Source organism: Sciurus vulgaris (assembly GCF_902686455.1).
Source record: "Sciurus vulgaris genome assembly, chromosome: 2".
NCBI lineage: Eukaryota > Metazoa > Chordata > Mammalia > Rodentia > Sciuridae > Sciurus > Sciurus vulgaris.
In genome coordinates, this window is record NC_136462.1 from 46,451,107 (window position 1) to 46,478,626 (window position 27,520).

At 36.7% G+C, this 27,520-nt stretch overlaps 1 protein-coding gene across 4 annotated transcripts in view; it reads right to left on the bottom strand.

Annotated features, from left to right (window-relative positions):
* Positions 1-27,520, bottom strand: part of PELI2 (pellino E3 ubiquitin protein ligase family member 2) — a 166,124-nt gene that overhangs the window by 18,628 nt on the left and 119,976 nt on the right. For all 4 annotated transcript variants that reach the window (XM_079126307.1, XM_079126306.1, XM_079126309.1 and 1 more), the window contains one exon: positions 1,502-1,603. In XM_079126307.1, coding sequence (XP_078982433.1) covers positions 1,502-1,603 — 102 coding nt within the window. The remainder of the gene's footprint in view (positions 1-1,501; positions 1,604-27,520) is intronic.

Genomic DNA, 27,520 nt, shown 5'->3' on the forward strand with positions numbered 1-27,520 from the left:
CAGTGCCACATGCCACTTCCATACAAGGCTTTGCAGTGCTTTGTTATTTACATTTTCCAATTAATAGGTAATGAGTCTTACACTATTAATTTATCTGGCATTTAAAAATTTTAAATATATTTATTGGCTATTTATAGTCTTTGTTCTTCCTTTCTTTTCTTTTTTTGATTCCAGGAATTAAACCCAGGGGTGCTTAACCACTGAGACACATTCCCAGTCTTTTTTACTTTTTTCTTTTGAGACAGGGTCTCACTAAGTTGCTGGGGTCAGCCTTGAATTTGAACTTGCAAACCTCCTGCCTCAGCCTCCCCAGCCACCGGAATCACATGTATGTGCCACTGTGCCAGGATGCATTTCTTCTTTGGAGAACTGCATATTTTGCTCATTGTCTGTGTTTTCAGGTTTGGGAATGGCGATTAATGTATTACAGTCATAATCCTTTGTCTACTTGACTTGTTGTCTAAGTTGTCCCCTAGTTTAAATGCCTTTCAATTTTTTGACATTCGTGAAGAAGTCGTGTAAAGTAAAATCTAAGTTTTCATTTGCTATTAACCCTTCCCCACTCCAAAAACATGAATTCAGTTAAATTTTGTTCTAGGACTTTGTTCCTTCATTTTTACATTCAAATGCTTACTCTCTCATATTTATTTTGGCACATTACAGTATGAGAGTATCAGTATCTAGCAAACTTTTTGACATTTGTTGCAACATTATTTAAAAATTTAACTCTCCACACAGAATGTAAAACCTAATTGTTTGCAACTTATGTTTGCTTTTTTCTTTTATTAGCCCCAATTTTAATTTTTGTTGTTTAAAAGTGCTAAATCTTGGATTTATTAATTCTCTTCATTAATTGAGGACTTTTTTTTCCTTTTGCTTTCTATTAGTATATTTATGAACTTGCAATTATGTACCACTAAAACTATTCCTGAGCTCATCCTTAATTAACCAGGTTCTTAATTATTATCCTTAATTATTGTCATTTTAAAAAAAAGAACTTTCTAAAATAAATGGTACCATGATCTTCATTTATCTTCTTATATTTTAATAAAGAAAGTATTTAAGTTTTATGTTTTTCTAGAAGACAGTAAGACGATGACTATGTCATGTGAGTTTTGCCTACTGTGTTCCCACAGCTTTTTCTGAAAGGCCTAGAACTGAAGTTTTGACCCAAGCGTTACTTAGGAAGTATTTTGACTATGTTCACGTTAGCTTTCAAAAGTAGTTGGCTTAAAAAAATTTTTATTCTTATTATTAATGTCTATTTTGATTGCACTGAGATCCGACAATGTGGCATTTGTAATTTCTTTTTACATTTTTAAAGTTTTTTTTTTTTTTTTTTAACCTTTCGAAACCAAATAGGAGTAAGTTTTATATTATCCTCACTTCTTCCCCCTCAACATCATCAAACACTACTGTGCTGGATGTTCTAGTCACATATCAAAATACAGAAGAAAAGGAAAAATGCAATAACATTTTAATTAGAAAAGAAAGATGTTACCTGAAACATATCTGTGTCTTTATCATGTGTGTATTCAACCACCACAGTCTGATTCCTGGACAAAGTGTAGGATATGCTGTGTTGACCTTTGCAGCTGATAGCCTGATCATGAAATAAATTAAAAAGAAAAACACTTATCAAAAGTTTATTCTGACAACTTATCACAATCTGTTTAAGAGTCACTACTTCATCAGAAACTCCAGTACAGGACAGCGTTTTCTTCACAGTCAGAGCCTGTCCCTGTGCTTGGAGCCAATAGTCAGAATTCTAGTTTTATTATGCATCCTGATGTGAACAATATTTTATTTAAATCAAATCAAAGCTACTTTACTAGCTTGCACAACTTGATGTAACATTTCCACAGGAACATACACTTTCTCCATTTATCTAAACTCAGTGATACAATTTTTAGACTGAACATAGTGATTTAAAAATTTAAATTGTTAAAATTTATTTCACACAACAGGTAAGTCAATAACATTATGCTATATTATTTTTCCTAGGTTACAGAGATTAGAAGCATAGTATAAAAGTCAATGAAAAAAAAATGTCAATGCCTTGTAAGGATTTCTATATGATAATACACATGTGCCAATGACAGCCACATCGGAATATATATGTGTGTGTGTATATATATATATATATATATATATATATAAAATGAATTGATAAATAAGGTAGAGAACTTGTCTTTTTTTCTGTTTTAGACTAACAAGAGTTAATATTTGTATTCAAATAAGCTAGAAATAGTAAGACATTGCTCTTATTTTCTCCATAATGATATATTTGAACACATCTTAGGTTGTGGTCAAAAACTTTTAACATTTCTAAATTAACAAAGAAATTGATTTAAATTGTACTCCAAGTTATTTCAGTTATGTTTCTTCATTACTTTTAACTTAATTTATCTTCATTTCTACTCTTTAACATTAAGTATAATAAATAAAACTTTAATAGGCTTTCTATTAAAACATTTATTTAATGATGACATTATGTGAAGACCCACAAAACATCTGGAAGTAGCTGGACACAGATAGCATGTTAATGAAAATGTATTCTGTGAACATTTATATTTGACTACTATAACTGCCCAAAGCAATAAACAGTACAACATTCCAAATCTTATCTTTGAAGTTAACCTGGTTAATCTCATGGTTATTGAATCATTTGCCCTGAGGAACTTTGTGATTGAACTGATGCTTTATTTTACATGTTTTATGAAGATAATAAAAGTATTAAAGATAATATAGATCTTTAATAAGTTCAGGAATCTGAAAAATAGTTCTTAAACTACTCAACTTCATTAACAAATAAAATCTTCTAAATTTTCATTGCTCCGAGTCAGATAAAGTCCATGGTGCTGGGTGACACTGTCTGAAAGCCAAGTTTATAAGGAACTATTTTCAATGTTACACAGGTGGATGTGGTGGACATATTAATTTAACTCGATTGTAGAATCATTTCATAATGTATACATATATCAAATCATCATGTTGCGCACCTTGCAAATAAACAATTTTCATTGTTGGTTATATCTCAGTAATGCTGGGGAGACGCTAAACTTTATAGTAGTAAGCATATGCTCTGTGTATATTAAACTCCAGGGTAGGGTCCGATTTATGTGATTGGGGAAAGTGCAGAGTTCAAGCTGGAGATCAGTTTTCACTTCCTTTCTTGGGTGGTATCTTATAGAGAAGTCTATAAGTACATAAAGCATTAATCTTTTTCTCTCCCCTATTCTTTTTTAGTAGAAGTATCAATTTTCAACAATATTTTTTAACCCTTAAAATATGACTTCCAGGTAGGGAAGATCTCATGAAAATTGAAGGGAGATCAGCAGAGTAAATGGACCAGGGGGAGGGAAAGGAGAAATACTGGGGAATGATATTGGTCAAATTATTTGGTTACGTTGTGTGCATGTATGAATATGTAACAACAAAGCCCACCTTTTGTATAATTATAATGTACCAATTAAAACTATGGAAATGAAAAAGAAATAATAAAATATCACTTTTAGAAATACAGCTTCTAAATACACTTTTAGAAATACAAATTTCACTGAATCGAGTCAATCATTTTAGGTATTTTGGAAATAAAAATTTCTCCAAAGCATTTGTTTTGAAATTTATTTCTGAAATATCAGAAAGGAGGGAGGGAGGTAGGCCCTCTTTTGACACTCACTGTAATTCCGTTCAAACACAATTTCTGTAACATAATGTTGCGTGCAATCTTACTACAAGCTTACTTTGAAAACTACGCCTTTTAACATCTTAAAGAAAATGGGCCCAAGCAGCCTGTGGGATAGACATAGACACTGTTTCTCCCGTGCAGCTGTGCTGAGAGGATGGGCCACCTACCCCACTCTCACAACACTGTGACAGCTCCTTGGCAGGCCTGGACTCGTTCGTTCTTCCATCCCCAGCAATGAGGGCCCCACAGGCATTTGATGAAGGACAAATGAATGAATGAATGCTACAGATACAAGATGACATTTACAGCTCCTTTCCCTGGGTTTTCTTCCCATTGTCCCTCCCAGGAGTGATACTTGGCTCAACTATTTTGAGTTTATAAAAGCTACTTTGTTACAGGTGTTAATTTTAGTGAGTTAAAAATATACAACTTGACAATTACAGATACACTAGTTAAAGAAGCCTAAGACGTGAAGCATCACTTGGCAATCCCACACCAGGCCCTTTTGGACCAAGGCATTTCTTCTTAGTTGAGGATCTGGATTTTCTCAGGTCTACACTACCTGTGTTTCAGACTCCGCTCAGTTTAGCCACCCTTTGCCAGTCAGGAATGAGTGTAGTTAGAATTGGTGTCCTAGTTCAAATTACAACTAAAAAATGTCAGGGAGTCCTCTAAAACAAGCATGTGCCTATCTAAAATCTTCTTCCTTACGTAAAACCTATATGCACATAAAGGCATTCAGGGGGATGTATAACGTAATGACATGCATCATGGTAACACCTGTCTTCATGCAGCCAAAGAACTTTCATTCAAATTTTAAAGTGTAAGGGAAATAATAAAAACTTTTATTTGGTAAGAGGAAATGGGAGTAGCTCTCAAATACAGAGTAAATGAGAGAATGTCAACAGAGAAACTAACTGGTTTCCAGAAAATATTAATTTATTATAGTTAGGATTTTGCCCATTTGGGGAAGGGGGCATGTGACCCTGTGGCAACCATGACTGGTGCCACTTAATGCCTTTCTCCCTGCTTCCCTGGAAAAGCCTGGCCAATGCCAACCCAGCTCTCCCTGAGGCTAGCTCATGAACATGTGGCTGCATTCTGGCTAGTATGAATCAACAGAAATCTGGTGTCAGGCTCCTGGGGATGAAAGACATCAGAAGAGGCTCCTTCCTTCTCTGTCATTATTATAATAATACAGCAATAAAGCTGAGGTGGTTATCTTGCAACATAAGAGGGGTGCCAAAAGACTCTAAGAGAAGTTGATTGACAGTATGTCAAAAGACTCAGAGAAGTTGACTGACAGCATGACATCTTTGAGATGCTGAGCCAAACCTAGAACTACCTGTCCCCAGACTTGTAGGAGAAAAGTGCATTGTAGGCTGCTTTTGGTTGGGCACTTTGCATTTTGTTACTTGTTCTAAAGCATCCTGACACTTTGGTCGAATGCCCTTGCCCTTCTCTTGGGCTTCCTATTTCAGTCAACAGAACCCCCACATTCCCAGTCCCTCATTCCAGAAACTTTTGTGCCACCTCTGAGCCCCCTCTTGCCATTGCATTATAATTAATCTAACAGGGAGTCAAACCACATTAAGGCAAAACTCAAACACAAAGCAGAGTAAACAATGTATAACTTTTTACTTTTTCTCTTCAAATACAAAGTAGCTACTGGGCAATCAGTACTTACAAAACATTATCCCCTGAAGGAGTATTATAATAAGCTCCTTTATAGCCCACAACTTTCTGCAATCTAATTTGTCTTCCTCTGAATCTGTCTGCCTTGGTAACTTGACTGACCCACAGAATGCTGTGGTAGTGACACGTGGGACTTTCGGGGCTCAGTCAGGAGAAGCCCTCAACTGACACATGCCACTCTGAGTTCTCAGCTGCAGCTAGGAAGCCTAACTCAGGTAAACTACCACATGGGGTGGGGGGGGGGGGGGGGAGGCCAAGGAGCAGGGATGCAGACATGTGAGTGGGAAGCCACCTTGGGAGTGGAGACTCCCTTCCAGATGCCCCAGCACACAGCACATGGGCTAGAAACAGCCTTGACCCACAAAATAATAAACAATGGAATGATTTCTTTTAAGTCACCAAATTTGGGAGTAATTTGCTACACAAGAGACAAATGGAACAACCAGTTTTCAAGGAGACTTGGTGCAAGGCCATTTTTTTTCTATCTCTGTGACTCATCACAGAAGACGTTATGGCTCTTTTTGTGTGCAGCATACCTATGCCCACGGGTGAGGGCTAGGGTATCTACTGTGGTGGGCAGCAGGGTGATGCTCCTGAGGGAAGTTTTGTGGGCTCCTGAAAGTCTGATAAGACACTTGTCTGTGGTTAGAACAAAGATACATTTGTACTGTAGTATTCTCCAGTTGTTAGAAGATTTAAGAAAAATTTATATCAGTATCTAAACTTAATATTTGTACATCAGTACTATAAAAGAAATCTGTAAGGCACTCATTTAAAGCATTGTCAGAGGAGGCAAAAGACACTAACCATGTCACATGTACATTTTTCAGTCCTTACATATTTGGAACAGGAATAGAGGGGGGCACCAGAAAGGCAGGAGAAGAAAATAACTGCTTATTTTAGAAATGATGACAACAAACTTTGGCAAACTCCATGTGCTATGTATACTAAAAGGGTATGTATGCTCTCTAAACCAGTCTGCCTCATTTAAGGGAATGGAGTGTGGTGGGGGAGGGAGAGAGATTCGAATGAAAGGCAATGAAATTCTTTTTCTTCAGAACTACACCCAATTTGCCTATTACTGTCTTCCTTAGAAGCAAATGACTCAGAGGTTTAACAATGCCTTTGTCTAGACATCCTGGATGCCGATTATTTCAGAACCGCAGGGCACAGCGCAGTGTGACTAACTACAGGACAGTTCCTGGAGGCGCCTGCCCTGCGCTGTCTCCGCTGGGTGTAGACACAGTTGGCACTGTTTTTGCCTCTCAGAGTAGAGGGCCAGGGGCTAAAGGAGCCTTTCCCAGCTAGACCCTGAGGGTTCACAGCACTGCTGTGAGGACTCTGCCTCAGATGTCTGAGGGTGGTGGGACCCACTGCACTGTCACTCAGGCCCTTATGAGGGTCTGGGAAGAAGGAGCTGGTGGGCTGGATGAGCTGGGGTCAAGCGCAGGGCCCCCCATCTGACGCGGCCATCACATTCTCTGGGGAGAGGTTGGAGGCATTCTCACAGCCTGACATGTGTCCTCACATTTGACTCTGGGAGTTATGACCCCTTTGTCATTCCGGGTCCATGAAGAAACATAAGCTAAGTTTGTGTTCTCAACAGCCTTTAAATGATGGGCACAACAAGGCCCTCTCCATAGGCCTGGTGGGCCGAGTAGAAGCTCCCCAGCTGAGGGGTCTGCATACTTTAAAAGGTAACTTTATGTTCACCCACATTAACTGCTATTTCTAATTTGCAATAAAATATTTCAGTCCATCATACAACTTAAAAATAAACAGCTATACAAGATGATTTACTGCAGAAAAGAACTGATAAAATTAGAAGATAACTATCCTGACTTCTCATGAAGTTCTGGTTATTAAACACAAGCAGTCTGCAACAGAGTATGTTGCAGGAGAAGCATTTTAACTGCTGTGGAAAACATAATAACAAAACTGTAGGGAGACAGGTCTGAATGGGGCCAATCAATTGCACCTATTTAATTTAAAAAATAACTTTTGATATGTATGCTTGTGGCGGAAATGTGCCCATTCACGAGATTATGAATGAGTTTGCTGGAACTCTGTGGCAGCCTGGAAGTAAGTCCTGTATTATTTTCCCATTCCAACCACCGTGTACACTGTGATGCTGGGCAGAGTAGCGTGGGTCCTAGAGATTATCGAGCACATATGGACATAACGGGACCATGGGCACTGCATGTGAAATTGCACTGCCTCACTGAAGCACCCACTGACAATCCAGCACATGCCTGAACATCAGGCCAAAGAAAACATTCATGCCAAAGTGGCTCTCTGACTATGATTACTTGATCTATTCTGCTGAGCTCCAACTTCACGTGTATTTTAGGAAAGGAGAATCCCTATGTGGATACTGCCGAGATCAACTTGGCTAGTACATTTCAACGCTGAGGAAACACCACACCAGATCAGGCTTGAATCCTAGTTGGGTTTTCGCTAATTAAAACCAAATTAAATAACCTCTTTGACTCTTCAGTTATTACCTTTATAATTCATCAACAAAAGGGGTCGATGCCAGCTTCACTACTTTCAACGCAGAGGGAACGCTGTAGAACATGGCATCTTCTTTTCTCAGATGCAAACCTGTACTTTGAGCACTGCTTCATGACCTAAAGATGTTTGCCATGACATATTCCTTGGAGGTTACTATTCTCTTAGCTTTAAATATACATTAGCTATTGACTGTATTAATTAGGGATAATCCTGGCATGACAAACATGTTTTTCCAGAACTAATGACTTTTATGTCAGGATGACAAGTATAATTAGGCAATAAATCCTCAATCAGTCTGGTTCAAATTGCTACAGGGAAGATGAGGTCTCTGCCATCCTTGTCAATTTATATATAAAATATGTATGAGTACTATTTCTAAAGAGAGGAGGTGGCTAAAGGAATTTACAATTTATGTTACGTGCACAGCTCTTTAAAATATTCTGTCTTTTCAAGGAACCATATTTCAAATGAGTGCCCTGACCATGGCTATGGTAGCAAAAGTCACTGAGTGCTAACTTGGGTTCTATCAAAATCAAGAGTATTTCCTAGTTAATCAAAATGATACACACATTTGTTAGAGGCAATAGCTTTGAAGTTGGCAGTGGGCCACTCCTATTCCCATCCTGGATCAGCTTATTGAGTTATTCAGTAAACCAGGCAGAGAATCTACTACATGTACAGGGCTGACAGGAGTGGGGAAGATCCAGTTAGCACACACAGATGCCTGAGGGTAGAAAATGGCTCTCCTGTTTCTAATTTGGGGTTACTCCTAATTATAATGAAGCTGAATTTGATTGGTGGTTCTGATCATAAAGATGACCTGACTCGGACATAGTTTGGCTGCAGCTAGAGAGCTGAGCAAGATCAAGTTCATGTGCTTTGTGATCTGTCCCCAGGAACTGTACAACTTCTAGCCATATGAAAAGTTCCAGGAGGGAAGAATTGTCTTTTTAAATCACCCTCTAATTCTATCAGTATATTGTGTGGTTAATGGTACAGATGGGGCCAGATTGCCACTCTACCATCAGCTGGCTTTGGAACTCTGGGCATATTACTCAAGTGCTCTGTGCCTTGGTTTTGTCATCTGTGTAGCACTGGTCTTGTGTCCCTGGGAAGGTCACCACTGTAGAAAAGCAGATATGTTTCAGCTACTTCTGTATCCACCAACTATATCACAAAGTGCTGACCAAGTGAAAGGTTATATTCAAGTTTGTATGGAGCGCTTAACTGTGCTTTAAAACGTATTAAGGCACTCTTCTCCTGTTAAGCAACCTGCTCTTTTTGTCTCATCTCACTTGGAAAGTTGGAGTGGAGTTTTCCAACACAGGAGTGCTGTGACTTGGACACACATCTATGTACACACGAGTTCACATTGCCTAACACACACTGTGCACTAGTTACCATAAAATGACAGACCATTTAAAATCAAGACTTTCAAAGTTCTACTGCTTCTTGATGACATCTCTCCACACTGTCTGGGTGTTGGCACCTGACAGAGCAGAAGGGAAGGAGGAAGGACGAGGTCCTGAGCATCACATCTATGGCAAAAGGCAATGCTCCAGAATCCAGGCATTAGGACTACTGGCCACCCAGGGCTTGCTCCTGCCACAGAGACCACTCATGCATGGTCACCAGAGGGGCGACGGGGGGCGCTCTCCTGCTGAGAGGCAGAGAAAGTAACTCTCAACAGACCCCTTTTGAAATAGCAGTGCTTTCGCTCTTGTACATTTACAGCTCTAGCCAGGAGCAAGAAGCATGAGAAGAAAGAAGATGAAGTGTTCTCGTGAAGTGCCAAGTACTTCAGTGAAAATAAAACAACACTTTCTCATTGTTGAATACCTTAAGATTAAGGAGGAGGTGGGACGACACCTAACTGTACACATAAGAACAGGAGTTGTTAAACTTTAGAGGGAGATATTTAATAAGTCAACAGACAATGCTTTAAACGACGTATGTGAAACCATCTGCTATGATCTCTAACATTTATTTCTCTAAATATTGACATATAGGCACATAAAGAGCTACTCGCTCCAGGAAGCAAAGCTCACTGAAAGACTGAACTCTAATAAAAATGAATCATAAATAAGAATAAAGCATCTTGCAAATAACTATACTTAAAAAGCAAAATTCATTGTTTAATAATTTCATTTACTTACTCCTTTTTTAATAATGCCTTTACTGTGTAAAATAAGGTGTTTTAATCAACTCTTTAGCTGCTGTGACCAAAAGGACTGACAATAACAACTAGTGGAGGAAACGTTTATTTGGGGGCTCATGGTTTCAGAGGTCTCTCAGTCCATATGTGGCCAATGTCATTTCTCAGGATCTAAGGTGAGGCAGAACACCATGAAATGTGTGGCAGGGGAAAGGAGCTGAGAGCACAGCACCAAGAAGCAGAGAGAGCTCTGCTCAGCAAGGACAAAATACATACCCCAAAGGCTCATCTCCAGAGAGCCACCTCCTCCAGCCATACCTGCCTGGCCCAGTTAATCCCTATCAGAGATTCATGCACTGATTAGGTTAAGGCTCTCATAATCCAATTGTTTCACCTGTAAGTTTTCTTGCATTGTCTCAGATGTGAGCTTTCGGGGGACACCTCACATCTAAACTATAACACAAGCACTAAGGAAGAAATACATAGGCAACCACATATAATATCTGTTCTAGTGAGTCAGTAGTAAATTTAAGCCCAAATTTGTTGGGCTGAGCAGGCAAATTTCCAGATGCTATAAATTGGATCTGACATAAACTGATTTTATACTAAGATAACCAAAGAGCTGCCATATAATTATTTTAATATATAGTCCAGTTTACTGGCTGTCCAAACAATTTCTTGAGTACCAAGAAATAAAAAGACAGAAATTTACTCTGTTCCAAACAAAATAAAATACAAAACCCTATTGATTATTTATAATGATAGAAGCAAAAATCCTTATTTAAAAGTTGTAAAAAAGAAGGGAGAAGTTCAATTTTTTTCCCTCATTAAACTTGATTTTTTTTTTTTCCAAAGATTTGGCCTATATTTAAAATTTGTCCATCTGTTGAAGAATCTCATTTTCTTTATGGAATCGTCCTACTTAAGTCTGCAATCCTAGATATATAGAAACATCAAAATATTTATTTTCAAAAGACAACAGGTATGTTGGCAGGTGGCATTTTCAAGATGTTAAGCCTGCTAGCATTATGCAAATTACAAACAATACATAAAATTGTAAGACAATAGCTGCCTTTCCTTGGAGTACTTGCCACCACACAAAACCATTTACAATTGTTTTTGACAGAAGCTTAGGTATGCTGGATGTTACACCTCAATCCTCAATAAAACGAACTTAAAAAGTTCCATGTTAGCTGTGCGTCCTTGGGCCGTAGTCTGAATTTCCTAACGTGTAAAGTACTACTATCACTACTACCTTCAAGGGTTGCTGTAAAAATGCAGATAATGTTTGTAGAGTACCCAGACTACAATGCCCAACGCAATTACTCTTACAATTATTTTGATTACTATAGTATTCATAAACAGAGAATTTAATAATTCTATGGAGTCTTCCATGTTATTGGTTGCATTTATAAGGCAAAGAAATTTTCAATAAGGTAAAATGTGCATAAGATACCAAATGTGACCAGTAAATAGCATACTCCTTTCAATGCCAGCCTATCAAAGAGACACCATTACTAGTTTCTTGGGTATTCTTTCAGAGAAAATTTTATGTTTATACAGTGTTTATGCAAGAAATGACAGCATACTGCACAGTGTTCCTACTGCTTCTTTCACTTAGCACAGTAACTTGTAAAATGGTCTGTATCATGTAGCTTTATTGCTGTCTCATTCTTTTTGATATATATAGTCTTACTAACTCTCTTATTGGTGGGCATTAAAATTTAGAAAAATTTTTTCATAAGCAATGCTGCAATAAATATTCAGGTATTCTTTTGTATATAAGTTAGTATATCTATAGGATAAAGTCCTAGAAATAAAATTGCTGGACCAAATGGGATGTGGGTACGTGTACTTTTAATAGTAAAAGTATTAAACTACTTTTCACGAAAGTCATACCAATTGACATTCTTACTACAAGTATATGAGGGTGTATTTCTCCAGTGTCATCAAAACACGGGGTTACTGTTATAATCTTTCCCTCCCATTGTGCTTTCAAATATATTTTTTTTATATAGCCTTATATAAATAAGGCTAACGTTTTTAAGAATGTTAAGAGTCACCTCTGTACTAAGAATTATTTCTGTCCTTTGCCCACTACTCTTCTGGCTTGTTGATCTTAGCAATGACAGTTGTTAATCCTCCCACATACTGGGTTTTCACGTTAAGTACTTTTTTTGCTATACAGATTTTTTAGAATTCCATGCAATTCTATAGGAATTCTATATCAGTGTTTTATGATTTCTGGGTTTTCCTTCATAACTGAAAGGGTTTTCTCACTCTTAGATTAAGCAATGAATTCTTCATTTTTCTTTAATATATTTATGGTCTTACTTTCCAGTTTTAAAAATATTACTTGAATACTTTTTTAGTCATGGTGCTTATATAAAAAAGCATAATTCCTGTTTTCAGCACATGTATGTATCAATAGTTCATTACTTTATATTGCTGAGAGATATTCCATAGTAAGAATATACTACAATTTGCTCATTCATGCATCTGTTGATGAGCATTGAGTTAGTTCCATGAAGTTGCTATGAATGTTTTTGTATAGGTTTTTAAAGTTTTTTTTTCCCCAAAGCTTTATTAAGTTAAAATTGAAGTACAATAAAAGGCACATATTTGAAGTATGCAATTTGATCAGTTTTGATATGTATATAATCAATACAATCAATACAATAAGCATTTCCTTTTTTGTTTAAATTTGAAATATTGGAAACTGTTTCCTGCATGATTTATTACATTAGAATTCAATCACCTTAAGATATATAGAACCCCACTCCCACATGTCAACTATTTTAAAATTAAATGGCAAACTTTAAAAATATATCAGAGGTTAAGGAAGAAAGTATAAAAAGAAAAGAAAAAGTGCTTTGAACTAAGTGATAATGAAAGCTTAAAATATCAGGATCTTTGGGATGAAACAGTACTCAGATGAACATTTACAACTTAAAGTACTTGTATGAGAAAGAAGCTAGAATAACATTCAAATTATTTTCAAATTATATAGTAGGAAAGAAAAAATAAGAGTAGGAACAGAAATAGATGAAATAGAAAAGAAATAATGCAGATAAAATTTGATAAAATCAAACAATTCTAATTAAGAAAAAAGCAAGAACACGAAAATTAATATCAATTGAAAGGGAGCTATACCCCAAACAATGGATCATCTATGTACATCAAACAAACTCTTCTCAATTTCAGGAACCAAACAGACCACATCACAATAATACTGGGTAACTTTAAAATGCCTCTATCACCACTGTATATAGATCCTCTAAACAAAAACTAAAAGACACTATAAAAGTAAAAAATACAATTGATAATTTAGACTTAACAGACATATAGACTATTTCATCAATGACTGAATATACTTTCTTCTCAGCAACACAAAGATCCTTCTCTAATACAGATCATGTTATGTAAGCTATCACATGTTTGCATACAACTGCAATATTACCTTAATGTATTTTTAGCATCAGTAGGGGTATTTTCATAGCTCCCTTTCCATTGTGTAAGTTTTGTATAACATATGGCAGGTATATGTTTAACTTTTTAAAAAACTACTAAAATTATTTTCCAAATTGGTGATACCACTTTGCATTTTTATCAGTGTGAGTTCCAGGTCCTAGCAACTTTTGGGACTGTCAGCTTTTTAATTTTAGCTACCCTTATGAATGTGAAGTGATATCTCATTAGGGTTTTAATTTGCATTTTCCTAATGAGAATCTTTCATATGCAAATATACCATTCATGTATTGTCTATAGTGAAGGCTCAGTCTAACTTGCCAATTCTCAAAAATTAGTTTATTATTGAGTTTTGAGTTCTTTATGTATTCTGAATTTGAAACCTTTATCAGATAAAGGAGAAGTCATTATTTTCTCCCAGTCTTCACCTTTGTCTTTTCATTCTCCAAATGGCTTTTTTCAAAGAGGCAAAATTTTTAATTTTGATGTCAATTTATCAATTAGCATTTAAAAAAAAATTTTAGATGTTGATAGACCTTTATTTTATTCATTTCTTTATATGTGGTGCTGATCAAACCCAGTACCTCACTCATGCTACACAAGTGCTTTACCACTAAGCCACAATCCTAGCCCTATCAATTAGTCCTTATGTGAACCGTGTTTCTGATTTTATGTCTAAGAAAACTTTGCCCACCCCAAAGGTGCAAAGATTTTTCTTTGACATTTTCTTTTAAAAGTTTTTATTTAGGTCTATTATTCATTTAGAGTTAATTCTTGTATATGGTAGTTATGATTTAGATATGAGGTATCCTCTAAAGGCCCATTTGTGAAACAATGCAATAATTTTCAGAGGTAAAATTATTAGATTATGAGCAGCATAGCCTAAAAGTAGAATAATCCACTGATATGGATTAACCAGGTGGTAACTGTAGACAGACAAGGTGTGGCAGGAAGCAGTAGGTTAATGGGGGTGTGCCTTTGGGTTTTACATTTTGTCCCTGGTGAACAGAGTTCTTTCTCTGCTTCCTGGTTGCCATGTCCTGAGCAGCTTTCCTCTGCCATTACTTTCCTTCATGACGTCTGGCCTCACCTTAGGTCCAGAGCTATGGAGTTGGCCTGCCTTAGACTGAACCTCTGAAACTGTGAGCCAAAATAAACCTTTCCTCCTCTATGTTGTTCTTCTCAGGTGTATTAGTATTAGCAACACAAAAGCTGACTAAAACAATGGATGAAGGTACAGATCAAAGTTCATATTTCAGCATATGGATTCTCAAGAGATTCAGCATTGTCTATTTAAAAGGCTGTTCTAAGTTGAACTGCCTGTGAATTTTTGTCAAAAATCACATATCCATATATATATGGGCCTATTTCCAGACTCTACTTTGATGACCTATTTATCTATCTTTATTCCCATGCCATTGCCTTACTGCAACTTCAAAATATGTACTGAAATCAATTAAATATTCCAACCCTGTTCTTGTTTTTTCATGTAGTTTTGGCTACTTCAGGTTTGCATTTTCAAATGGATTTTATAATTGGCTTGTTAATTTTTATAAAAACTGCTGGAATTTTGATTGGGATTATGTTGAATTTACAGGTGACTTTTTGCAGAATTTACATCAATAGTTTTCAAATCCATGAACATGGCATATCTCTCTAGATATTTAGGTCTTTAATTTCTCTTAGCAATGTCTTGCAGTTTCTAGCATAAAGATCTTCCATGTCTTTTATTCAATTTATCCCTAAGTACAGTCAATTATAATTATTCTCAGTAGTCATGTTATATAGATTTGCCACAAGCATTGGATTAGTGATTATTAAACCACTGCTCCTAGGGGAAATTTTTCCTAGGATTAAGATTAGGTTCCTTTAAGTCTCTTGTAAAAACATTTTTGTCAACTGATCAATATACAACTTTGCTTTATGTTTCTGTTTAAATCACCTCATCTACTATATATTTCTTACAAACAATTACATAAATTAGTATTTTTTCATAATAAAAGACTAGCTGAGAAAGGTTTAGCATGTTCCAGTTCCTGGGTAATGTGATTACAAATTTCTTTGGCTTTCAACCTCACAACAATGCTATTCATTACTATGCTTTTTTAATTGGTCATCATCTCATGAATCCATAAATTTAGCGACCTTTCCATATTTAACTCATACACTACAGATTTTACTTTAGCACTTTCTGGAGTAGCTTCTTGAATTCACAGTCAATCAACAGCACTTTAGCTAAAAAAAGGCTTATCTAACACATGTATTTTTTCTGTAAGGCACACCACAGCTTTCTTACACTTAGGAACACTTGATAGCACGTCAACACTATGGTTTAGGAAGTTACCAAGAAAAAGCATAAAAAGAGAAAAACTTTAGAACTGAGTCAAGCAGAGATCTTTGCTTTGTTGTACATCAGTTGGGAATGTGTATATGAGGTCATTCAAAAAATCTGCCACTGTACGTTGGCAAATCACAGCAAAAGGGTCATGAGAGCATTTGTAATATGTAATCTGCAAATAATGAGTGCATTTTTGATGCACTTGTAAATGGTATATTTTTTTAAATTTAATTCCTGAACTTGTTACCTCTTGAAAAATCTTTCGCATTATGATCCGTCCTTTCTTTGCCTAATCTTCTTAGTTCATATAATTACTTAGAAGGGGTATAGTTCTATTCTTGTGTATACAACTGTAAAATATGGTTGTATCCATTAACCTTCTAGTAAAAGCAATGATAAATAATAATTTCATTTCTCCGTACCATCCTCCACACACTTTTGTTCTTATATTGATTATTGCTGATTGCTTTTTACCTCTAAAGATTCCTGTCATAAACATACACACACACACACACACACACCTGTCATCAGTGATACATTTTTGTCTCTTGGTTATAAAATCTGAAGATGATAGCATGCCCACACTACCACTCTCCTTTGCTCCCCTTCATTCTCATCTCTTACTACTTCCATTGTTTCTACACTTCAGAACTGTAACACTTACATTCTAGTCAGAAGTAATCACTTCCTGCTTTGTTTTAGTTCTACAGATGAAGCAGAATTCACTGCTTAAATGACGGTCCCTTTGCCATAGGCACTCCAATCACCTGTTTCTTTTCTTTCATTTTTTGGGGGGAGTGGCTGAAATTTCTCCTCTAGTGATTCCTTCAGCAAGGGGTCATACACATTCTGAATCCTGAGTTCTTGTGGGTTCATCAATACCTGCTCAGTGATTGTATGTCTAACAGAAATTTGAGATAAGTAAAGAAAACTTGAGTCATTAGCTCATGATTCCGAGCAAAGGAATCAAAGCCTGCAGTCTTTGGCAGGAAGCTTCTGAAAACCCTAAGGTGATATTAGTTGCTAGAACACAAGTGAAAGGTACCATACACAAAAAGGCTTTCTGCTGTGCATATTCTGTATTTAAACATTCTAACTATATTTGGCAAGGATATGACCCAAAGTGATCAGGAATATTCTATAACAGGAATCTATATAAGCACACGACACATTGTATCCATAGAGAATGTCAGGACAGGAGCCCAACAATCTTAAGGCCCAGTCCCTGTATCAGGTAACGTGAGTCACAAGCATGCGACTAAAGCCTCACTAATTGGTAAGAGGAGAGCAGTGCACAGGTGCTAAATGTCACTTCCCATTGTGAGAATACATTCTATATATGGTGAAGAATAATCTTTATAATCCCCTCCCCAACTTCAACTATTGTAAAATGAGTTTACATTTCTTGAGAAAAGACAGGAATAGGGGACGAGAGGCAAATTAGAGAAAAGAGTTAGATTTGAAAAAAATCTGTAGATAATCCATTTTCACAAGGTCAAAAAATCAGTAGAAGAGGTGCAATGGCTTGCTATTGACTACACCAGGATTCAGAATTGATTCAGTTATTAAGCCAATAAGACACTACTACTGATTACAAGGTCTATCCATGCAGGTAGGTGATGTTGAGGAACAAAACTCTTAGAACTGCAGCTAAAAATGACCAGGGTCAATAGTGGGTTATTAGACTGCTATGTAGGTAGAGAAAGACAAATGAAAGGACAGATCTGCCTTAGGACTCTGCAAATTGCTGCTTAAAATAAACCTGCCCTGCCTCTGGTACTTTTGGGGAAGAGACAGGATATAAATAAGTTAGACAAATAAAATAAATGTGTTGCTATCTGTGGATGAAGTCTGTGCTGAATGGTAAACTCTAAAGACACCACCTTCTAACTTTTAGAGAGTAAAGCTATGTAAGAACCATAGAAAACAAGTCTTGTTTATGGTATAAGGAAACTTGGCATTCTTCCATCAAGATATTCATCTGGTAAGTTTAATTAGATTAGCACTCTAAATCCATAAAATCCTGTTTGAATCCCATGAGCTAAAAAATAAGAAACCCCAGATTTATAAAATGATAAATATCAACTTCATAACTAAATCAGTAATAATTTGTTTATAAAGTGCCTTTTCAAGGTATGACATTTTCATATGTTTTGTTTTACTTATTTGATCCCCACAACTATAAAGAGGGTATAGTTATCACTACTATATAAAACAAGGAAACTCACTTGGAGGGATTTCCAGGTGAGTGAGTCTACACATTTCTTCTTCCACAGAAGAGCTTCCAAGTTCAGGGGAGGAGATTTATGTAAACTTGCATAATCACTCACAATTATGAGATCAAAACATTGGGAATCACTTTGAAAGTGATGAAGTTCAGTCACCTATCAAACCCTCTTTTCATCACTGGAAAGAAAAACTCATAAGCAAGAGAATCAGGAAAGGATGGCTTTGTGCAAGTAAAATTTGTAAGAATGAGCTATAAAAATAAGCACCAATCACAACTGTCAGCTGGAGCAGAGAGATCACTCAGGAGAAATGAGGAGGGGATAGCAAATACAAGTCATTTGTGGAGTCACAGAACATAGTTCATAATTACTAACACAAGCCAGGACAGGCTTATTCTTCAGAAGTGTCTACATTGTCCTTTACAGCAGCACACCTGTTTCTGTCAACGACATTCAGTCCAAAAAATTATATAAGCTGGAAAGCATTGTGGTAGATAGAAACCTATTTTCCCATGGTCAGACATTCAGGGAGGAGGAAAACTACCCCAATCTGTTCTGATATGAGAGTCCTTCAAATATCTAGTTGTAGACCTCCTCAGTATACTGAATCTCACTGCTAGTATTTGCTTCTCTTGGTGGATCTTCCCTCGTGCCTCCTGATTTTCTTCAAAACATATGGCTTCTTATTTCTTTACTTTCTCAGTTATTCTACTCAAAACACAGATCTGTCCACATTCATTTTGAAGTCTCCTTTACAGAACACATGTGCTACTGGAAGCAAATTAAGCAATTCTGCTTTCATCATTTTAGTGTAAACATATGTTAGCTCTTCGAAGTAGTCATCATACTATTTACCCACACAGGGAGTATTATCAAACTATAAAGTTACTTCATAAAAATTTATTTCCTAGAGTTTAAAAATCAGCTTTTCTTCTTTATTTGTTCTTTTTAGATATACATGACAGTAGAGTATATTTTGACATATTATATGTATGTGGAGTATAACTTATTCTAATTAGGATCCCGTTTTTGTGGTTGTACATGATGTGAAGTTTCACTGTGGTAAAAATCAGCTTTTGAATGACATATAGTTACTAAAATTCATCACTTTTAGGTATACAATTTGAGAAGTTTTGACAAATGAAAACATCCCATCAAGATGTAGAATGGTTCTGTCCTCACAAACAGTCCCATTATGACTGTATCACTCCATCTTTTTCAGCAACCAGTAATATGCTTTCTGTCACTACAGTTCGGTCTTTCCTAGAATTTCATATACATGAAAACATTAATATGTACTCTTGCATTTGGCTTCTTTAAATTACCAAAACCTTTGAAAATGTATCTAAGTTATTGTGTGTTCTGGTAATCTAGTCCTTTTTCTTTATTGGTGATTATTCAATTATATGAATATACTATAGTTTATTTAGTCCATTCACCAACTGATGGATATTTAGATTATTTAAAGTTTGGGGCCATTATGAATTTAACTATGGTTATGTTTTCATTTTTTTCTAAATACCTAGAATAGGGTTGCTAGGTCATATGATCAATATACATCTAACTTTTTTCCCCACTAAAAATCAATCTGGGATTTTGTTAGGGATTGGGCTGAATCTACAGATCAAGTTTTAGAAAACTGATATCTAAATAACAACTAGTCCTCCAATCCATGAACATAGTACATCTGTTCCTAACTGAAAATGAATGGATTTTACTTAGGTCTTCTTTTATCAGCAATGTTTTTGCAATTTCTGGTGTATAGTGTTGCATACATTGCATTAAATTTATCCCTAAGTATTTCATCTTTTATAGTAAATGATCTTTTTCTCAAATTTTCCATTCTCAATTATTTATGGACAACAATTGATTTTTATATATTGGTCTTGTATCCTACAAGCCCACTACACTTATTTATCGGTGTGAATAGTTTGGTTTTTTGTATCTATTATAAGATTTTCTATATATAATCATACTGTGATTAAAAGTACTTTTACTTCCCTTATTGGCTAATCATGTTCTGTTTTCCCCCTTGCCTTATTACACTGCTAAGACCTTTGGCACAATATTAAGTAGAAATGTTGAAAGTAAACATTCCCTCTTAGTTTCCAGTCTAAGAAAGGGAAAATGCTAATTCTTTCACTGTTAGGTGTAATCACCTGCAAATTTTAATAGACACCATTTATCAAGTTAGGAAGTTTCCTCTATTGCGAGTTTCCTGAGAAATTGTATGGTGAATGAGTGTTTTAACTCATTAAGTGCTTTCTGCACACCTACTGAGATGATTGTGTAATTTTCTTTTTAGTTTGCTAATATGGTGAATTACATTGACTGATTTTTGAGTAATGAACCAACCTTGCATTCCCAGGATAAACAATGCAAGACTCTTATAATTTCCTCCCTTCCTGTCCCTGATACTACTGCCATTCATTTTTTTAACATGCTACAAATCCCATATATTATCATTAATTTGGCTTTACACATAATTATCTTTTAAAAAGATAAAATAAGAAAGAAATGCCTTTTACCCTTATTTTAACCACATCTAGTACTCTAAACTTCTGTGTAAATCCAAATTTTACATCTGGAACACTTGTTTCCTTCTGCCTGCAAGAATTTTTTGTTGTTGTTGTGCAGGTTTCCTGGTGATGACAATTTTCAGCTTTTATTTTTCTGAAATAAACACTCATTTTCCTTTCACTTTTGAAAAAAAATTATGCTAGGTAAGAATTCCATTGGTAGTCCCACAGTTCTGGTATTTTAAAAATATTGATCCACAGTCTTCTGATTGGTATTGTTTCTGGTTTATTTTTATTTGTTCCATATTACCTTTTTTCTTTGGATGCCTTTAAGACTTTGTTTTTATTACTGCTTTTCAGCCATTTGATTGTGCTGTGTGTTGTGGTAGTTATCTTCTCTTTAGAGTTCATTAAGTTTCTGGGATCTTAATTTTATCATTGAGCATTTCTCCCTCTTCCTCTATCCTCATTTTTTGCTTTAGAACATCAATTATGCAAATATAGGAGAAGTAGATACTTTTTCAAAATACTGTGGCTCTTATTTTCTGTATTTTTTCTCTCGTTTCATATTGATATTTTAATTGCTGTATCTTCAAATTTCATGATGATTTCTTCTTTAGTTTCTAATGTACTATACCCAGTCCAGTGCATTTTTCATTTCAGATAATTCAGTTTTCAATTTTGGAAATTTTGTTTCAGTCTTATTCTTTCTTACATTTCTCTTGTTAACATATACATGTTTTCCTTTGCCCTCAGGATCCTAGGAAATATATTTTTAGCTGCTGCTTTAACTTTCTTGTCTTTAATTCCATCTATAATTTCTAGGTTTGTGCCTATTGATACTCTCTGACTCCCCTGCTCAGGGTATAGGGTCATATTTTATAGTTTTTATGCATTTCTGGTAATTTCTGATTAGATGCCAGACATTGTTAATTTTAGGTTTTTGGATGCTGAATTTTGTTAAGCATGTTGGGCTTGTTCTAGCAGGCACTTAAGTCTCTTCAGATCAGTTTTATCTCTCAAAGATTGCTTTTAAGTTTTGTTTGGGCAAGTCCAGGGCAGACTTTGATCTAGGGATAACTCACCCTCATTACTTAGGTGATGTTCTTTTATAGACTCTATCCTGTTTTCCCTATATCTTGTTTTCTTTATATTCCACTCTGCAGATGGGAACATGAACTAATTTCAGCCTATAGCCCAGTACGAAGGAAAAGGAAAGAAAACTGAGCAACTGCCTCAAGGTGGGGTGACCAGTCATATCTCAGAGCTTCCTGGGGGATCAGGACATGAGCTAAGAGTTTCTTCCTTAGCTTGTCCTGAAAGCACTTCCTCAGCACTTGCACAGGCTTTGTATCTAGGAAACCTGATCTAAGGCAGGACCATTATCTTCTAGGGTTGGCTTACTTGGCTGATCTGTCAACCATCAGCACATGGCCCAGAATTTCATTAGGAACCACCATGCATCAGATAGTGTCCCACAAGTCCAGCCAATGCTGGTGGCTTCTGGAAATAAACTTGATACCAAGAATGGGCAGAGAACATGGTGTTAGGAGGCAGAGGACAGAGCCCCACTTGAAGCATCCTCAGTGAAGAAAGGGTTTGGTGAGGGGACTTGTGTCCCTTGGAGAATACCAGAGAACACCTTCTCTCCCTACAGGAAACTCCCCTCTGGTGTGGTCTATTCACAGAGTCAAAGTGATCCCCCACAATTAGTATTTAAGTGACACTGGGATTTGCATTGCCCCTGCTCAGCACCTGGTCACATGACCTTCTGATGAATGACTGAGTCATTCATCAAAGGGAACAGAGCACTGAGAAATACACTTCTCATGCCAATCCTTTCCAGTCTTGAGCCTGATTCGCACAGAACTGAATATATGGGCCACATACACATCAGCCATATGCTGTCTCAGTGCTATTTAACTCGTTGGTGTGTATCTGCATGTTGCCTTCTCAGAAGAACACCAGTTCCTTACTTGCTCATGAGACATACCTGGAGCCCCTACTTTGTGCCTTGTCCCATGGTCAGAACTGGGCTTATAAGGATCAAGTTAGGGACAGTTTTTGTCACATAGGACACTGCACAGAACTAGTGCTCTAGAAGTATCTGCTGAATTTAACTGACTGCATCTTGGAAGAGTTGGATAAGGATTCCAGGAAGAAGTGGTCCTTGCTGAGACAGCAGAACAGATGGGAGCACAAAGGTATGGGGAAAGGTGGACTTCACAGTGATAGAGACAGAATCACCAAACACTGTGGTAAGGGTAGATAAGCAAATGTATAACACATGCAAAGGAATGAAAAAAAAAAAAAAATAGAGGATAGTTAATTGGAGATCGGCCTTACTTTTCTTTCCTCTCACCCCCTAGTGCTTGGCATAGAGTGAATGCTCAACATGGCTTAAATTTTATGAATTCTTTAAGCTTAGAATTCTCATATGTGAATTTCCAGAAAGTAAAAGATGCCCATACCACTATCAACTTTTTTTTTTTTTTTGGTACCAGGGATTGAACCCCAGAGGTGCTTAACCACCAAGCCACATCCCCAGTCTTTCTTAATTTTTTATTCTGAGACAGGGTCTTGCTGAGTTGCTTAGGGCGGCTTTGAACTTGCAACCCTCCTGCCGTAGCCTCCCAAGCTTCTCGGAGTACAGCAGTATGTGACTGTGCTTGGCCCCATATCAATCTTTTAAAGCCAAAAATACTTGTAAGCTCACATAATCCATCTCCTGTAGCCAAGCTGCAGTACCATCACCTCAGAGACTGACAGATGAAGGATGCAGACCTCCAAGCAAGAAGCCCAACATGACCTCTTTGAGAAGTCCAGGCAGACATTGAGATGGTATTTTTCATTTTTTGAACACACTTGACTCAGGTGTTCACTCAAAGGAAAACCCACGTCCTTTCTCAATGGGACATGGGAGTTCAGATGGCAGCACACAGACCACCCCTCTCCACGACACTTAGCAAAGTTTGTGGGTTCCAAACAGAAAGGCCAAAGGATGAGAAGCAGCAGTAATCCTCTCGGTCTCCACTCTACTGTCCGATGAGTGCTGTTCCCCTTCCTCTACTCCTCTCACCTGCCCAGGTTTCAGACTGAAGGCCACACTCCGGAGCATGGCTTTGAGGCCTCTGTGATGTGGCCTACTGGCCTCACCCTCTGCTGGGCCAGCCACATGCCTTCCTTCTACTTCCCAACCAGATGCTCCTTGTCATGTTCTCACTTAACAAAATACAAAATCCTGCTTGAGGGCCACCTCTTATGTGACGACTGAGACTTCCCAGATGATCAGAATGCATCATTCCTTTTTCTGGACAGTGTTAAAATTACTCGGTGCTTCAATTCTTTCAACTAAAAAAGGAAAATAACCATCTATACTCTGTCATTTCAGAGTTCTTGAAAGGTTCAAATGGGATGGTCATTCTAATCTCTAAAACCTAAAGAAGTGAAGAATAAATAAACACACACAAAACTTAATGTTCTCATTATTTACTATGTTCAGTGATTGATGCCATGTTCTCAGTTGGCAGTTTGACATGTTCATTGCATCAAAGTTAGCATAGCAGACACTGAAAAAAAATTTTTTTGTACTTTATTTCACATTTATGCAACTAATTTTAGTGGTTTAAATCAACCCAAAACTCTGAAAATATATTTTAACTGATGGTATTACATCTGATCTTGCTAAAAAATTTCCAAATGGAACGTCAACACTGGTGCCAGTTATGTGGCAGCTAGCCTAATGTAAGCAAAATAGCACTTATCCTTTTCGTTCTTCATTTTTTTGGGCAATAAAACTGGGTAATTTAGATATTTTTTCTGACATTTTCCAAAGAATAGATGTCTGTCATTTATATTTCAAGCTTTTCCAAATAGAGTACAGTATCATTCTTCCAGACTGGGGAGCAAAAACTGTTCATTAAATGACAACGTTCTTAACAAGATCCCATGAAGGCACCTGTCAAGGTCTGTTGTGACACGCCTGTACACACAATGGAGGAATACAGTTTTAAGGTAGTATCCCAAGGAGATTAACACCTAGATGAGTGACTACTCCTAAAAGATCTGTTTCAACCTAACAGGAGCCCTCTGGTGGCAACTACAGAATTCTGTCCTAAATTGTTGAATTCACCCTTTTTAAATTCATGATTCTTAAGGTGTTAAGGAGAGTAGATTGATCATCACTTAAAAAATGAAGTAAAACCAAACATAGTGAATCCACTGGATGACAGGGTCAAAACACATTCAGTGATAAATACATTATGAACGCAGGCCAAATATAACAAGGTAAACCATTTTTAATAGATAAATGTAAATTTCTCAGTGTAGGTTCAGAAAATCAGTTCTCATGAATAAAGATATATTTCAAGATGATGCCCTGAACCATTACTTATTATAGTATGGAGACAACCTAAACATCCATCAGTAAGGAAACTAAGGGGCTATGGCATACCTTCTAACTGCAGAAAAGAAAAGAAAAAAGTACTACAGTGGACTGACTTGTAATGATATGGAAGAATGCTGTGATAAACTGTGGGTGAAAAGATTGAGGATATTATACACAAACTGTTCCTATTGTTTTTGTTTTGAATTCCACTTGAGTATGTGTGTTTACTGTCACACATTATGCATGTACTTCGTGCATTTGTGTATGCAACAGCAACAGTTGAGCTCTTACTAGGTATCAAGCACTATTCAGCAGGTACTTCATTAACTTACTCATTACTTCTAGTGAAACAGGTACATATTCTTGTCTCCATTTTGTTCAGGTTCTGAAAGTAAGTGGTAGAACAAGAATGTAAAAGGCAATCACACATCACACTACTAGCATGGCTACTGGGCTGAGGAAGGGTTTTCTTACATATTTCTGTATATTCAAAGGTTTTAAGAAGAATGTAATATTTTTTAAATTCAACAAAGGCAGTGTGTCTAGGTGACGTGAATCAATGGTGTGACGACATAATTAAAATGAAAAGAAGACACAGCTGTGTTACTTCCTGGGTTAGCTATCTTGAACAATTAATTTAATATCTGAGTCTTAGTTTTTATATTACTACAGATAATCAAATCTTCTGGCAAAGTTGTTAAAATAAAAGAAACCAGGCCTGGGCCAACCCTGAAGGTCCTGGCACATGATTGGTCTATCTCAGTAAATAGTGCTTCTTTTTTTTTTTAGTTGTAGATGGACACAATACCTTTATTTTATTTATTTATTTTTATGTGGTGCTGAGGATTGAACCCAGTGCTTCACACATGCTAGGTGAGCACTCTACCACTGAGTCACAATCCTAGCCCCTAAACAGTACTTCTTACAGAACAAAAAATCATTGATCTATATAGATACCAAAAGATCACTGATCTATCTCCATATAGGTAGACCACATTTGTCCTGAAGAGTACTTTGAAAAGGTACAGAGGGGCCAGAACAGAAGGAGATAAGAAACACAGGAGGAGTTGTTCAAAGAACTACAGCCATCTGCCCTAGAATAGCAGAGGATTAGTAAGCTGACTTAAATAATTAAAAAATAATAATATAAAAGAAAAATTTATTTTTTTGTTTGGCCTAGATGGACAGAATTAAAATGAATACAAAAATATTACAGGGAAAGACAAACAGACTTGGGTACAAATAAATCAGACTTATCTGAGCTGCAGCTGTTGAAAATGGTTCCGAGTTGCCCAGCACTGGCCTTGCCATCCTTCCCAAGTCACAGCAAGCTCCACACCCTCTGCCTGCCCTACAGGGAAAGCTCAGAGACTACACCAGGCGTGCTGCAGAGGCATTTCTAGTTTACCAAGGAAGGGTGGACTAGATTGTTTCTAAAGTCTCCTGCAACTAAGATTTATAGGACCTATGACATTCAGAGAAGCTGTTCAGTTCAAAACATCTACTGGTTTAGTAAGAATTGCCATTTTGATATGAGAAACTGTCTGGCTATTCTCATTTTTATAGATGAAGAAATAGTTCCCAAAGGAAGACAATTAGCCTGTATGGAGTCACATAAACATTAGACACATAAACATCAGTCCAGAATAACTCTCCAACTCCTGGGGCAATAATACATCCCAAACCTTTGCCAACTATGAATTCACTCACTGGGTATGGTACAAATGCTGGCAATTTTACTATGATCAATAATTTTTAAATGTTCATTCAAAATTTTAAATATCAGTGACATGTAATATTTTAAAATTGCAAATATTCCATATCAGCACAATCTCTCATCTGTGTTCAAGACATAATTGCTTTTAGCCTCCATATTTAAGTGAATTAATATATTTTAATTTAAACAAATTAGAAGACTATAATCCACTGTACTGTACAGACTGTTGGAAATTGTTGCAATGTTTTGTTCTGGTAGGTAGCACAAATATTTGCATCAAGAATGAACCTAGACTCATACACTGCTGGTGGGGCTGCAAATTAGTGCAGCCACTATGGAAAGCAGTGTGGAGATTCCTTAGAAAACTTGGAATGGAACCACCATTTGACCCAGCTATCCCACTCCTTGGCCTATACCCAAAGGACTTAAAATCTGCATACTACAGAAATACAGCCACATCAATGTTCATAGCTGCTCAATTCACAATAGCCAGACTGTGGAACCAACCTAGATGCCCTTCAATTGATGAGTGGATAAAGAAACTGTGGTATATATATACTATGGAATATTACTCAGCCATAAAGAATGATAAAATTATGACATTTGCAGGCAAATGGATGAAATTGGAGAATATCATGCTAAGTGAGATAAGCCAATCTCAAAAAGCCAAAGGACGAATGATATCGCTAATAAGTGGAGGTTGACACATAATGGGGGGGAGGGAAGGGTTAGAGTTAGGGTTAGGGAGGGGGGCAAGTATGGAGGAAGGAACTACTGTATAGAGGGTAAAGAGGGGTGGGAGGGGTGG